Source organism: Ambystoma mexicanum, chromosome 13 (assembly GCF_040938575.1).
Source record: "Ambystoma mexicanum isolate Mex_15411 chromosome 13, UKY_AmexF1_1, whole genome shotgun sequence".
NCBI classification, from domain to species: domain Eukaryota; kingdom Metazoa; phylum Chordata; class Amphibia; order Caudata; family Ambystomatidae; genus Ambystoma; species Ambystoma mexicanum.
This window is the reverse complement of record NC_090938.1, coordinates 113,958,808-113,973,695: the sequence shown is the minus strand read 5'-3', so window position 1 is coordinate 113,973,695 and position 14,888 is coordinate 113,958,808. Positions and strand designations below refer to the sequence as shown.

The following is a 14,888-nucleotide window of genomic DNA, read 5'->3' as shown; positions in this document are numbered from 1 at the left end:
TGTCGCCCAAGGGATGTTTCTGGTGCCGTTTCATCTGGCAGGAATAAAAAACACCATAGCCGACTCGCTCAGCAGAGAGCTGCGCTCGTGCCACGAGTGGGAACTGCGACAGAATCTAGTGGACCGCCTCTTCCGATGTGGTTCCTTTCCAATGTTCCATTCTTGTGGTTTTGTCTTTTTTGCTTTCTTTAGCCCACAAGGGTTGTAAGTGGGTACCATTAAGGGTTACCTGTTGGCGCTGTCCATATTTAAGCGCTCTTCTGAGGAATGTTCTTATTTTAGGATCCCTTTGATTTCTCAGTTTATAAAGGGGCTAACTAATGTTTCCACAGTCACCTTTTCAGGTGCCGGGATGGGATTTTAATTTGGTTTTAAAGTTCCTAATAGGAGCGCCGTTTGAGCCCTTACATTCTTGTCCGTTGCGACTGTTGCCCTTTAAAACTATTTTTGGTTGCGGTTACTTCCGCACGCAGAGTGAGCAAGTTACAGGCACTTTCCGCCAAGCCAACCGTTACTGTGTTCCATAAGGACAGGGTTGTCCAGCGGGTGTGGCCTTTTTATCCGAAGGTTGTCAGAATTCCATTTAGGTGATCCTTCTGGTTTTATCCTCCTCCACATCCTTGTAAGGAAGAGGAGAGGCTCCTTAGAAACTCAATGCCCTTCTAGGATTCAACCTATCTTTCGCCACAGTCCCGGCTCAGAGTGGACGATCCGCTCTTTGTTGGTTATGCTGGAAGTTGCTTCGGTCAAGCTGTTTCCAACAGACCTTGTCTAGATGGATGATTTTGACGATCTGAGTGTTACCGTTTTGCGGGAAAGGACCCTCCAGAAGGCTTATGGGCTCACTGTACTATGGGTTTGGCTGCCACCACTGCTCTACATAGGGGTGTTCCGATTCGTAATATTTACGAAGCAGCCACATGGGCCTCTGTCCATATTTTTGTGAGACACTATTACTTGGACTCCATCCATGGGCAGGATTTGTCCTTTGGTAAGGCAGTCCTTTATTCAGCAATATTAATTGGGCTTTGTAAGTTCTTTTCCGACCTCCGTATGTTCGCACTGCTTTGGGAGTCTGTCTTAGATGTGGAATTCGTCGAGGACACAATCCCCTCGAAAAAGTTACTTACCTTATCTAGTAACTTTCTTTCGATGGGATGTTCCTCTGACGTATTCCACATCGAACCCTCCCAGCCTGCCCCACTACTAACAATATCATATGCTATTGCAGCTTAGGTGAGGCTACAGACTGCCTCCCTGATTGCAAGAGGCAAGAAAGCGGTAGGAGGAGATCAACTGGACTGTGGAAAGGTACACCTAGCTGGGAACCAGAGTGCGCCCCTCACCCCCTTTTCTGTCAAATATATATTTCTGATGTTTGTTAATCTGGTTAGAATCACATGCTGTGCATAGTCCGACATCCAGTGGTCACTGCGGAGTATTGCATTTTGTTTTTCGTAGTCGAAAAGGGGACGCCGACAAGGCGTGTCTATAATACTACCCCTATAGTGACGTGCAGTGTACCCACAATCCCTCTCGTCGAGATCCCTCAGATTTTTTTTTTCCGCCCAGATATTAGACGCCTTTACACGGAGCTCCATGAGAGACATTGCAAAAACATGTATTCGACCTTTGGTCGTTATTAACTTATAACTAGATTATTACTTTACACCCCTCCTTCGGTGTCGTAGCTGCGAAGCTGTTCACCGCCGATCAAGATCTCCGGCGGCGGTGCCTCAGACGGAGGAGGTTGTTCGCCGAACACGTGGCCTGGCCTTGCCGGCCAAATACAGTAGGGAGAGTGGGGTCGTGGGACATTTATTGTTTCTCTTTGAGAATGCCTTTCCCCTCCCTTTCCTTCGGCGTTGTTGTCACATGCAATCGGTTCCTCAGCTATGGAGAGGACACCCTTTAGGTTTTGCCCGCGTTGCAAGGGCAAGTCTACCTGGAAAGACTAGCATAAACGGTGTAACCGTTGCTTGCCCCTCTACCACAAAGACAGCTGTGCGGCCTGTCGTCGTCTTAAGCCGAAGACGTTTAGACCACAGGGTCAAAAGGTGGGCAGCCTACGCCATGTCCAGTTTTGATTCATCACCCGCCGCAGCCAAAAGTGACGAGGAATGTGATAACCCGATGTCCGTTTGGGAACTCGTAGACCTCTCTAAGGAGCGTTCATGCTCCTCGTCTGTCCCTGGCCCTGACAAGCTCGGCTCACGCCCTGCTTATGGGGATGAACACCCCGGTGACACTGACGCACACAAAAAACACTCCCATGAACACACGACCCACAGCTCTTCCTCGACTTAGACGAAGAGAGCATTAGCGCCAACGTAGACGCAGGTCCTACCAGCGGCCTCCTCAGACCATAAGATTCTTAAGCCCCCCTCGCAACCGCGACTAGCGGTTGGGCTACCCCCAGATAAGGGCGCTTACACTAAACCGCCAGACGACGCGCACCGTCCGAGTGCTCATCGGCGTAGAGCAAGCAACGCCTGTAACGTCAAAGCCGGAGGTACCCTCGACAGGCGGTTTAGTTGTCGAGAGCCTGGCGCAGATGGACCTCGGGAAGATCCCAGGGCCAAGTACCCTAGGCTGTTTGATCCCCTCCAAGAGGATGTAGATTTATGACCTCACTGGAGAGGTCCCCCACTTTCCAGAGGATGACGAATTCTTAGGCAATGAAGGGGAACAAAACCTAGAGGAGGAAGGTTTTGAAGATAACCCAGATATGGGTGATGGGAGCTTCGGAGAAGACCCGAATGAGGGCGCTTCACAGCCCTGGCAGTCCCCATCAGCGTTTTCAGACCCTGATGCCCTTAACCTGTTCCCCCCCGCCCCCCCAGTTCTCCCCACCCCCCCCTCCAAGGACTCGCCTATTAGGAATACGTCACCTATAGACGATCAACCTACCTTTAATGCACTACTACGCAAGGCAGCAGCGCATTTCGAAATAGAGACCAGGGACATTTCTCCCGACATAGACTTTGTAGAAAAGATCATCAAGGAGAAACCCCCTGTCAGCCAAACCATTCCCCTTCTCGCCTCAGTAAAGAGAGAAATTATTCCTTTACTATCTACACCCGCGTTGATCAGAGGGGTCAACCCAAGGATAGAAAAATGTAGTCCTTCCCCATTGGACCCGTTATACATCAGGGGCCTCAGCTGCCTTTTCCGCAAGTTTTGCAACAACTCTTTGCTGGCAAGTTATGCACAATGGAGCAAACTACGTAAGGACATTGAGGAGGTACCGGAACCCCTACTTACTCGCCTTCTTGCCAGGGTGACTGAAGGGACCTTAGTCGACCAAAGCATCATTAAAAATACTCTGGATGCTGCAGAAACGGCTGGGCGTTCCCTAGTCCATGGAATCCTCCTCAAACACCATGTATGGCTGCGTAATTCAGGCTTTAAACCTGAAACACAAGCATCTCTAATTAACAAACCTATAGAAGATGCCAACCTCTTTGGTAAGGCGGTGGATGAGGCACTAGAGACCGCAAAGAAGGAATTTGACACCATCAAGACACTAGACTAAATTTCAAGGCCTCCCAACAAACGTGGTTATGGCAGCAGGCGCCTTTTTCGAGGCCAACGCCAGTAGCAACAGCAGCAGCAATACTCTGCAGGTAACTGGTCCTCTAACCAAGGCACCAGTGGACAATACAACCAAAGAGGACAACGTTGTGGCAAGGGAAGAGGTCGGGGTCCCATCCCTAGAGGTTCCCAAGCCACCAACACCAAATGATTCAAAGATTTGGGTCCCCTCCCATGCATAGCCGTTTGGGGGCCGGTTAACATCCTGTCTTCCAGCATGGGAGGGTATAACATCAGACCGCTGGGTACTATCAACCATAGCCCGCGGTTACTGTATAGAATTCAACAGTTCCTCCACGTACAGACCCCCAAGGGGACAACGCATGTCACCAGAACACCTCGCCATCCTTCAAGAAGTGGATCAACTACTAGAAAAAGGATCTATAGTGGTCATGCCTCTATCTCAGGTAACGGAAGGTATTTATTCAGTGTACTTCCTTGTACCCAAAAAGGACTTAACCATGCGCCCTGTACTAGATCTGCACCCAGCGAACAAATGTGTCAAACCTCAAAAGTTTCGTATGGTGACTCTACAGGAGGTAATTCCCCCTGCTTTCACAGGGAGATTACATGACCACACTGGACATGAAAGATGCATACTTTCATATTTTAATGTTGCCAGCGCACAGGAAATACCTCAGGTTCATGATGGAGGGCAAACACTACTAGTTCAGAGTGCTACCCTTCGGCATAGCATCAGCGCCGAGTATTCACGAAGGTACTGGCAGCGGCCCACCTGCGCAGGTTGTCCATCCCAGTATAACCTTACCTCGACGATTGGCTCATAACAGGGGATTCATGCGAAACCTGCTTCTCAAATACCCAAAAGACTGTAGACCTTTTGTTTAAACTGGTCTTCTCCATCAACGAGAAGAAGTCCACTTTAGACCCCAGCCAGATCAAACAATTCCTAGGGGCTCGAATTTGAACAAAGGACGGCCTTGTCTTCCCCTCCAACGAGAGGGTCCAAAACATGCTGTTTCAGATCCATCAATATGTGGCCGGTCGAGAGGTGACGGTACGCAAAGCACTGCTCTTACTAGGAATGATGGCATCATGTATTTATTTGGTACCTCACACGCGCCTGTGCCCAATGCAAGAGTGGCTCAACAGCCAGTGGTGTCAGGCCAGCTGACAATGGGACGATCTAGTGGTGGTCTCACAGGCCTTGGTTCTCTCGCTACGGTGGTGGTCGAAGGAAAACCTGGTAATAGGGAAACCATTCGCCACCCCCGCAGTGGAAGCCACTCTAACCACAGACGCATCCCTCACAGGATGGGGGCCTCACCTATCCCATCAGGCTGCTCACGGTGTTTGGACTCCGAGCATAGCATCCAAGCACATAAACTTACTGGAGGTACTAGCTGTGTTCAAGGCACTGAAAACCTTCCAGGCACACCTGCAAGGGAAGACAGTAATGGTCCTCACGGACAGCACCACAGCCATGTACTACTTCAACAAAGAAGGGGGCACTCACTCTCCAGGACTGTCCAAGCTGTCCCAGAACATCTGGAAGTGGGCTCTGAAACACATGTTCCTACTGTCACAACATGTACCAGGGGAACTCAATCTGCTAGCAGACGAACTCAGCAGAGACTTCCCTCTGCCCTAGGAGTACAAATGGCGGTTACACGAAGACATTGTCTTCACACAATGGGGATTCCCAGAAATAGATCTGTTCACAACTCTTGAGAACTCCCAATGCCAAGATTACGCCTCCAGGTACCCCAGAACCAATCCAAGGGGAACGGTCTATCGATACCATGGTCAGGGAAATTTGTTAACGCTTTTCCCCCCTGACTCCCCTTCTCAATAAGATAGTGCACAAGATGCACCAGGAACAAGTTGCCATGATACTGGTGGCCCCTATGTGGGCCAGACAGCCTTGGTTCGCTCACTTGATGGAGATGTCCCTAACTCCTCCAGTGAAACTTCCCTGCCCGTACAACATGCTGTCACAGGACAAGGGCAGGACACTACATCCATGCCCTCAGACCATGAACTTAAGCAGCCTGGCTCCTGAGATCATAGAATGTGGACATTTACAACTCCCACAGAGATGCATGGACAATCTCAGGGAGGCTAGAAAGCCTAACACTCGTCACTGTTATTCTAGCAAATAGAAAAGATGTGTCATCTGGTGTAGGGGAAGGAGCATCAACCCAGTTGACTGCTCTCCCATACAAATTGTTCTGTACCTGGCTCACCTACTAGACTCGGGCTTGGTGTTTAACTCTAAAGCCCATTTAGCTGCACTTTCCGCATACACCACTTCCCAACTTAGTTTCATGGTGGAAAGTCCCAATTATTAAAGCCTTCATGGAAGGAGTGAGGAGGATCCACCCTCCCATAGCTAACCTCGCTCCTGGATGGGACCTAAATGTGGTACTAACCAGGCACATGGGGGTCATCCTTTGAACCCATGCACAAAGCAACACTTAAAGACCTCCCTCTTAAGACTGCTTTTCAAATAGCTATCCCTTCATTAGGAGAGTAAGTGAACTACAAGCGCTCTCTGTACTAGACCCCTTTGTAACAGTTCACAAGGATAAGGTGGTTCTACGCACACATCCTAGGTTTGCACCAAAATGTATCTCTAAATTCCATGTCAACCAGTCAATCGAATTACCAACGTTCTTTCAAAATTCTTCAAACTTAGGTGAGAAGAGCCTTCATACACTGGATGCTCGCAGAGCTGTGATGTTTTATATGGAAAGAACTAGACCATTGAGGGAGACTAATCAGTTCTTTGTCTCAGTGGCAGCAGGAAGAGAAGGAGATGCAGTTTCGTAATCCACTATTTCTAGATGGATTGTACAATGCATCACTCTGTTTCTCTCTTGCTAAGAGAGAACTGCCCTTCAAACCAAAAGCACTCCACTCGAGGCACCGGGGCTTCCATAGCTTTCATTGCAAATGTCCCTCTTGAGTCCATTTGCAAAGCGGCAACCTGGAGTTCTGTACACACCTTTACAAAACACTATTGCCTAGACACTCATTCTAGGTCTGATTCTCAGGTGGGACAAGCAGTACGAAGACATCTTTTCTCTACTGTTCCTTCTCACAACCCACCTCCAACTCCGGGTACTGCTCGCTAGTCTATGCACAGCGTGTGATTCTAAGCAGATTAACAAACATCAGAAGACAATGCATTATTTACCGTAAAAGCATTTCTGATGGTTGTATCTGCTTAGATTCACATGTGCCCACCCTTCCTCCCCGTTCGGATGGAAGGAACATAGACTTTCTTCTATATCTCTTTTCTGTACTCACTCACGTCTAATAGGCTCCCTCAGGGCAGAAAAAATACAAACCGAGGGACCTCTGCGCGTGAGGGATTGTGGGTACACTGCACGTCACTATAGGGATAATGTTACAGACACGCCTTGTCGACGTCCCTTTTTCGACTACGAAAAACAAAATGCAATACTCCGCAGTGACCACTGGATGCCAGACTATGCACAGCATGTGAATGTAAGCAGATATAACCATCAGAAATGCTTTTACGGTAAGTAATGCATTGTGTTTTATATATATATTTCTGCTTACATACTGAACTAGATGTGTCTTCAGTACTAAATGCACATTTAAACCTTGTCACCAAAAGCACGTACATAACTCAAAAATTGTAGTTTGCATGTTCAGGTATGTTGGGAGCCTTTCCGCTAAACTTTCGGTGTGCTGCCTGGAGTTTGAGTTAATTTCCTCAGACATCCATGGATCATTGCTGACTTGCCATATAAACCGATATTGAAACCTAATTTGTCCTAAATGCCCTTTATTTTACATACGAAACAGAGTTCAGTTTCAGTTACTGAAGACATGAACAAGCTTTTTAAAAACAAATATGTCAAAAAGATGGAATTAAGTACATTTTTCATTGTAATAGTTTTTGATCGACTGATTTTTAAACTATTGTTTCATTATAGGAAGTATTTTATCTAACGTACACTCCTGATGATGTTGATGGCAACTCGCACCTGGAAACGGGAGACAAAATAAATTTCATAATTGATACAAACAAGCAGTAAGTTACTTCTCGGTTTATGTTTTTGGTTTAAACTGCTTAAACTGTTCTGATATGCAATTAATCATGTTTAATTTTATATTTGTTATATTGTAATTCTATACAGCATAAGAGTATAATCTGAACATTGCATTTGAAAACGTCATACAAGTCCGGAAAGTAATTCCATTGCATAATGCTAAGGAACATATATTTTTTAATCTGGTTCATTTTATAGGACTGAAATTCTTCCATCCGGTATTAAGGTATCAAAGTTTGCACAAACATAAACCTGAGTTTCTTTAGTCACCCAAACAGATCCAAGAAATGCGCCTAGTATGGATACACATCTGAATACATACCTCTGATTCAAACAGTATCATGTGTCTTGAGCCTCCTTATCTTCATTTCGGAGGCAATCTTTTTTTAAACCAGACAACATGGCCAGTTTATTTCTTGTTGGGTCTTCAGTTGGGTCTTCAGTTACAATAGTCTTATACCTTCCACAGTTGCTCAATCTTGCTCAAATGTTTGTTTTTTTAAAATCCTCAACATTGGCAGCTCATCAGAATTGCTGTAGACCAATGTCGAAGGGGCCATGCTCAATGTTCTACGTCTTGAATGTTTTCCTTTTACGTCTTGAATGTTTTCCTTATGGCTGTGTCTACCTCCTATGGATGAAATCTTCATCAAGAGTATACACTTGCTAAAAGCTGTTGTGTCGGGGGGAAGAACACATCAGTTTTAACAGAATACCTTTTACCACATTAGTTTCACCTTGTGACAGACCTAGAACAAATGGCCAGTCGTTACCAGGGTTTGAGAGCAATGTCAGCACATGGGAGAATCCCTCAAACCCATTCTGTTTAGTGTGACCAGTCTGAGGATGTCGTCCCTTCTCCCCTAGAGCAGACCTTTCCTATGGGGCCAGGGCGGTGCCGCCACTGTACAGTCCCCCGGGGTTGGTGCCCAGACGAAGGATCACATGGGGGAAGGAATTCCCCCTAGGGATTGGGGGACAATGGGGGAAAGGCGGTATCGCCTTGCTTTTTCAGCCAACTCATTTTCGAAAATCAAGTCCTAATATTCACTCTTTCAATACAGCGAATATGTATTACTGTCAAGTTAGTAAAATTAAACCCATATGATAAAATTGAAGACATGGACAATAAAAATATTGTGTATAGCCAAACCAACCGGCATAACACTGAAAATGCATATAGCCAAATGAACATGCATAACAAGACTTGATAATAGGAAATATTGTGCAGGTAGCTTGACAGACAATACTGTGACTGGGAAGATGGCCAGGAGTACAAAGATCCAATGCAAGCAATCAAGCAAGCAGTCTAGTGTTCAAAGGCCCCCGATTGTCTAAAAGGAAGTTATCAGTACAACGCCGAGTTCTTAGCTCAACTGAAAGTGTCAGACACACAAAAAAGGGAGAGCAATCCTCCAAAGAGGAAAAGCAGAAGGCAGAACCAGAAGAGAGACTACACATGGAAGAAATTGAACATGTGACTGGGAAGAAGCCTTTTTCTGTAGTGAGGCTGCAAAGCCTGCTGGATGCCCAAACGCTGCTGCAGCTCCAGGTTGGAGACGGCTGCTGGGGACAGTGGAGACTGCCACAAAGCTGGCAAGCGGGTACGCAGGCTGCCTGGGAGCTGTAGGGCATCTCAGGAAGCATTGGGGTGCGCTAAAGAGCTTGAGGGAGGGTCTGGACCCTACAACAACCAAGAGACAGTGGCATGTTTGGCAGGAGAGTGAGCCAAACTAAAATAAAGTACCTATGTGAGTCTGGGCGCCATACCCAAAACAAGGGTCTGGGACCCCGAAGCAAAATTGGTTGCTAACTTGGTAGTAGGGTGAACCAAGTGGATGCAAGACAACGTTGCGAGTCTGACTTGCACCCACAAGTGAAACCGAAGTTCAAAGCCAAGAGGGTCTGTGACCGGATGTAGACAAATACATATTTGAAGAAAGGGCCAAGAGCCCCAAGGTTGAAGACAGATAAATCCAAAACTGGTTGGACACGTGAGCAAAAACAGTTCCTCCAATGTCATTCGGAGACTTAATGTAATACAGAAGCTAGAGGAAAGCAGTTAATCCCTAAGATTGGAACTTTGGTTTTTGAACATTATTTTTACAACACTTTGTTTCAGCGAAAATGTGGATTTTTCCATTTTTTGGGGAAAATGGAGAACTTTTTCCTTAGAGGGGTTACCCCTGCACACTTATACTAGTTTGTTAGTGTTGGGGACAGAGGTACAGTTTTGGGACACGACTGTCAGACTTATTAGTTTCTGGACTTCTGACAACTTCATTAGCTTTCTTTGAGGGAGGGATACTCCTTTTATCCTTGGGGATAGAGCGGCATACTCCTACATCCCGTCCCCTTTCCTCCATACTTATAGGACATTCCTCCGTCCTGTGGGACGGGACCGGAGCACTTTGTAAAAAGCATCACATTTTTCAAAAATGTGTCCTTCCTCGCTTTTTTACGTGGGGTACCGCATATGGCTGTAATCCCGCCCTGCTTGGCTCGGCCCAGCGCATCGCCCATCAGTCCTTTTCTCCGCTCAATCGGGACTGGACCTTCTGAAGATTTTTTCCTTCCATTGTCCTCTCCTGCTCTGTTTTCGCGATCGCAAGTCTGTCTATGCCTTTTCAGTTCGATTTTCCTACTTGTTCTTGTCAGCGACGGTTCGCTAGGGCGGATCCCCATCCTCTTTGTTTAGAGTGCTTGGTCCGGACCACCGGTGGGACTCGTGCTTTTACTGCGACTCCCTTTCGGTCCGGGCGGTGGGAGGAGGTTTTTTGACGCGCTCCTCCATCGCATTTTCATACTTTCATCGACGAAAAGAAGAAACGCCCAGTGAGTTCTTTACTTTTTAGAGCACCCTACCAGGGGAATCCTTCCCAGGGTCTTCCCCGTCCGGGAGGAGCGTTAAAAGCTCAATTGTCGGGGTTTGCCCTGAGGTGCCTTCTAGGCCTGAACTGAAAAGTGTACCAGAGTTTTCTCAGAGGGCCTTCATAAGGGGTCTATTGACGCCGGATTACAATCAGAGGCCCCTCCTGTGGGGGCTATTTGTGAGCCCAGTTCTACTGTGGCAGCGGGTACCGGAGCTTGCCGTAAAAAGACTGAGGTACGCCCTGAGGCCTCAGTTGAGACTTTTGGTACCAACGAAAGTTCAAGGCCTGTTGTGAAGGGGGTTTAGATACCGGGCTTGGGTCCAAGGCCTCTTGTTTGGAGGCTAGGGTGACCAAAAGTTCTGAGAGGCCTGTTAAGGTATTGTTGGTGAGGTTTGTTCCTCATCGCTGCCATTCAAGCAGTGACACCAGACCTGTTGAGGGGGCACAGAGTGAGGTCTTGGACCGGAATTCCTCCGTTACAGGCGGTGCCGAGGTCCTTCCGTTGAAGGCTTTTCTGGCTGATAGCATGTCTCAAAAACATTCTAGGCCACGCAGAACTGGCTAGGCCAAGGTTCCTTGTATGAAGGCTAAGATGAAGACCCATGACCCACCTGTGGAGACCCCTGTCATTTCAACAATTGTCGCAGTTCTCTCTTCAGGTGCTGACAAAATGGCAGCCACTCCTGCCAAGACTAAGGTGGCCATTTTGGATACCTCCCTTACAACTACGCCATCGGCCCTAGGTGTGGGGAGTTGGTTTTCAGGTGAACATCGACTTACTTATGCACATTCTTTTCGACCAGTTTGACTCGAACGCTCAGATGCCCCTTCCGCACAATGTCTGGCTTCCTGCGGATTCAGCGCCCTTGATTTACGTGGACACCAGTGGGGAAGGGCCCTCTTGGCAACCCTCTCCCTTGCGTCCCTGGAATCACTCTGCTCATGAGAGGCTTCCTCCAGTCGTGCCTAAATCATCGGCGGAGGACGTCTTTTTCTTCAGCAAGTTTCAAAGACTTATGCACTCTGACCCCATGAAGGAGTATTTTCGAGGCTCGTTTAGGGAGATATGCCCACTTACGGTCCCAGCTGCGGCACCTGTGGTTCCGCCGGCACCGTCTTTACCGGCTGGACATCCCCCCTGACTCTTCCTCCCTTGCCTCCGTTATCCCCGGTTGACCAGTCTATAATGGTGCCTGATGCAACTCAACCTGATCCGGATCTTTTGAACGATGCACAAGGGGATCAGGACAGCGATGACGAGCCCCGCTCTGTCAGAGCCTTTCATGACCGGGTGCTGGACAGGATGTATCTCTTGGATGTTCCAGTACCCGAGGCACCCGCTCCGCAGGAGGGAGTGCTTTCGGGGGCATTCACCTTGTCTCCTTCGGAGCATACCGGCTTGTTCTTGCAGGATATTTTGGCCGAGGTCAGTAAAGTTTGGGAAAAAACACACTATGGACTGTTTATCAACAAGAAGATTGACGCGCGTTATAGGCTCCATTCTTCGTAGGAGGTGGCTTTAGCGTCGTGTCCGCCCCCCCTCCTCCACGGTAGTGGCTGCTGCCACTTTACAATCCAGGCCTGCTGCATCGTCTTCTGCAACGACTACAAAGGTTCTGGCCAAGGAGGACAAGCTTCTTTACTCCTTAGAAAGGAGGATTTTCGCTAATTCAGCCCTGCAGTTACATCAAGCGAATGCAGAACTGGTGTTAGCAGGGACAAATATGAAAATGTGGAAAGGTCTGTCGGAATTTGAGGAATTCATTCCTGCTGAAAAGCTAGAGGATGTCAGAGCGGGATTGTCAGATACTAGGGTCCTGGCACCAGATATGCTGGAGGCCGCGGCTCATCATGTTGAAACCTCGGCCCGGGGCTTCATGCTTGGCGTGGACACCTCTGGTCAGGCTTGGCTGCACGCCACCAAGTTCTCTAAGGTGCAGTGTCAGGTTTTGGACCTGCCCTTTGATGGCAAGGAGCTTTTTCATTCCACAACGGATGTTGAACTGACCAACTAAGGATAGCACTCAGACCGCTAACACTTTGTCGGTCCTGGTGAAACTGCCTTTCAGGGCACAGAGAATGGCCTCGCAGCCATGGCCTTCCACTGGTTTCAGGAGTTTTCTGGACCGTAAATTCCGCAGGGTTGATGCCCCATCTGGAAATTCCCACCGAAGGCAGCAACAGAGCCGGTTTTTCTCCCATTCCTTGGCCTCCTCCTCAGGTTCAGATGGCACTGCCACCAAAAAACAGCTAAATGAAGTTTCTCTGCGCTCGCACCAGACCCTGGTGGGAGGTCTCATTGGGAGGCGTGGCAGACCATCACCAAGGACCGGTGGGTCTCGTCAGTCGCTCGGATGGGCTTCCGCTTAGCCCCCCCACCCCACCCATCAGTCCTCCCTTCCAGCAGTCGGGGTCGCCCTCCCTCAGAACTGAGATTCAGAAGTTACTGGATCTCAGGACGGTGGAACCGGTTCCGCTAGGGGAGCAAGAGGAGGGCTTCTATTCCCGGCTGTTTACAGTGCCCAAACCCAACCAGGCTGGCCTGCACACCATCCTAGACTTTTCCAAGTTCAATCTCTCTACCAGAAGAGAAAATCAAGATGATTACGCCCTGTCAAAGTCCTCTTTACAGAAGGGCGATTGGCTCAGCGTGGTGGACCTCCAGGATGCATATAATCCGCATCGGAGATACCTACGTTTTTCTGTGGGGGAGGAGCACTTCCATTTCCGAGTGCTCCCTTTTGGCCTCAGCTCAGCACCGCGTGTTTTTACGAAGATGTCTGTTATCGCAGCTTATCTTCGGCTTCAGGGTATCAACGTGTATCCGTATTTGGATGATTGGCTGCTGTGCAGTCCTTGTCCGTTGAAAGCCTCAAGCAACCTTCAGTCTCTCCGCCATCTCCTGTTGCACCTTAGGCTGTCTGTGAACTGGCGGAAATCCTCCATGACAGTCTCTCAGGACATGACTTTCCTGAGTTTTCGTTGGAACATGATCGACAGCAGAGTATACCAGACCGGGGACAGAATGGCGTATCTGGTGGCCATGTGTCAGGTCTTTGTGCATTTGGGGAGCATGTCGGCCTAGTGGTTCCAGAGGCTTCTGGGCCTCGTGTGTATTGGCTCTTCCTCTTGCTCGGCTCAAGATGAGGCGGACGCAGATGGCTCTTTGGAGTTCTTGGCGTCAAGCTGTGGATCCGGACTCCAAAATGATAGATTCCAGCTTTCATGAGAGCGGGACTTTTGTGGTGGTAGACCCCGCTCTGCTGGTGACAATCGCGACTGACTTTTCCCTTCTGGGGTGGGGTGTGACGTTGGACCTTCAAGTTTCTGATCTCCGGTCGCCCCAAGACAAGCTCCTCCATATAAATCACCTGGAGCTCCTGGCGATCTGAGCTCTGGGCGTTCAGGCCGGTCATTGTCAACCAAGTGGTCAGTGTCTGCACGGACAGTGTGGTGTCTGTTTTATATCAACAAGCTGGGGGGAGGTACCAAGTCCCCTCCTCTTGTGGATCTTGCCATTCAGATTTGGGAATGGGCGGTGCAGCATGGCATCTGGTTGGTGGCAGTACACATCCGGGGCCAGCTGAATGTTACTGTGATGCCCTCAGCCGACAAACGATGGTCCGCTACGAGTGGGAATTAAAAGTGGAGGTCCTCTTACAAATCTTCCAGTGTTGGGACACTCCAGAAGTGGACTTCTTCGCAACGTCGGCAAACAGGTAACTTCCTCTGTATACCTCCAGGAACGGGCTGGGAGCCTCGTCTCTGGGAGATGCTCTCAAGATTCCCTGGCAAAATATGTGGGCCTATGCTTTTCCGCCTCTGCCTCTGATTCATCAGACAATTTGCAAACTGAGGAACAGAATGAACTGTTCTCTTCTGCTCATAGCCCCGTGGTGTCCAGCCAGGTTCTGGTTTTCAGAGCTTCAACATCTGTCGGTGTGTGCACGGATCAGGCTTCCGTTGGTTCCCGACCTGCTTCACCAGAGAGATCGGCAGCTGTGGCACCCCTCCCCACAATTGTTCAGCTTGGCGGCATGGTGCCTGAGTTCAGAGCTTTAGAACATCTCAACCTGTCTGCTGATAACATGCGCATTATTCAGGCAGCCAGAAAGCCCTCGATGAGATCTCAATAGAGGAGCAAATGGCTTTGGTTCCGCCACTGGTGCTTAGCCAAAGAATTTAACCCCAGGGTGGCTATGATCGACACAGTGCTGTCCTTCGTCTCACACCTAGCAGGACTTATCTTTCGACTGTTGCTGCCTACTTGTCCACGGACCAGTGCTCTTTTTCGCCATCAAATACAATGGATAAGAGGCACTTTGCGGATCCGAGTCTATACCCTCCTGTTCGCAAACTGCATCCGACGTGGGAT

General features: G+C 48.7%; 1 protein-coding gene across 6 annotated transcripts in view; it reads left to right on the top strand.

The window, feature by feature from the left end:
• CSDE1 (cold shock domain containing E1) overlaps positions 1-14,888 on the top strand; it is a 1,384,522-nt gene that overhangs the window by 383,401 nt on the left and 986,233 nt on the right. For all 6 annotated transcript variants that reach the window (XM_069633412.1, XM_069633411.1, XM_069633408.1 and 3 more), the window contains one exon: positions 7,524-7,621. In XM_069633412.1, coding sequence (XP_069489513.1) covers positions 7,524-7,621 — 98 coding nt within the window. The remainder of the gene's footprint in view (positions 1-7,523; positions 7,622-14,888) is intronic.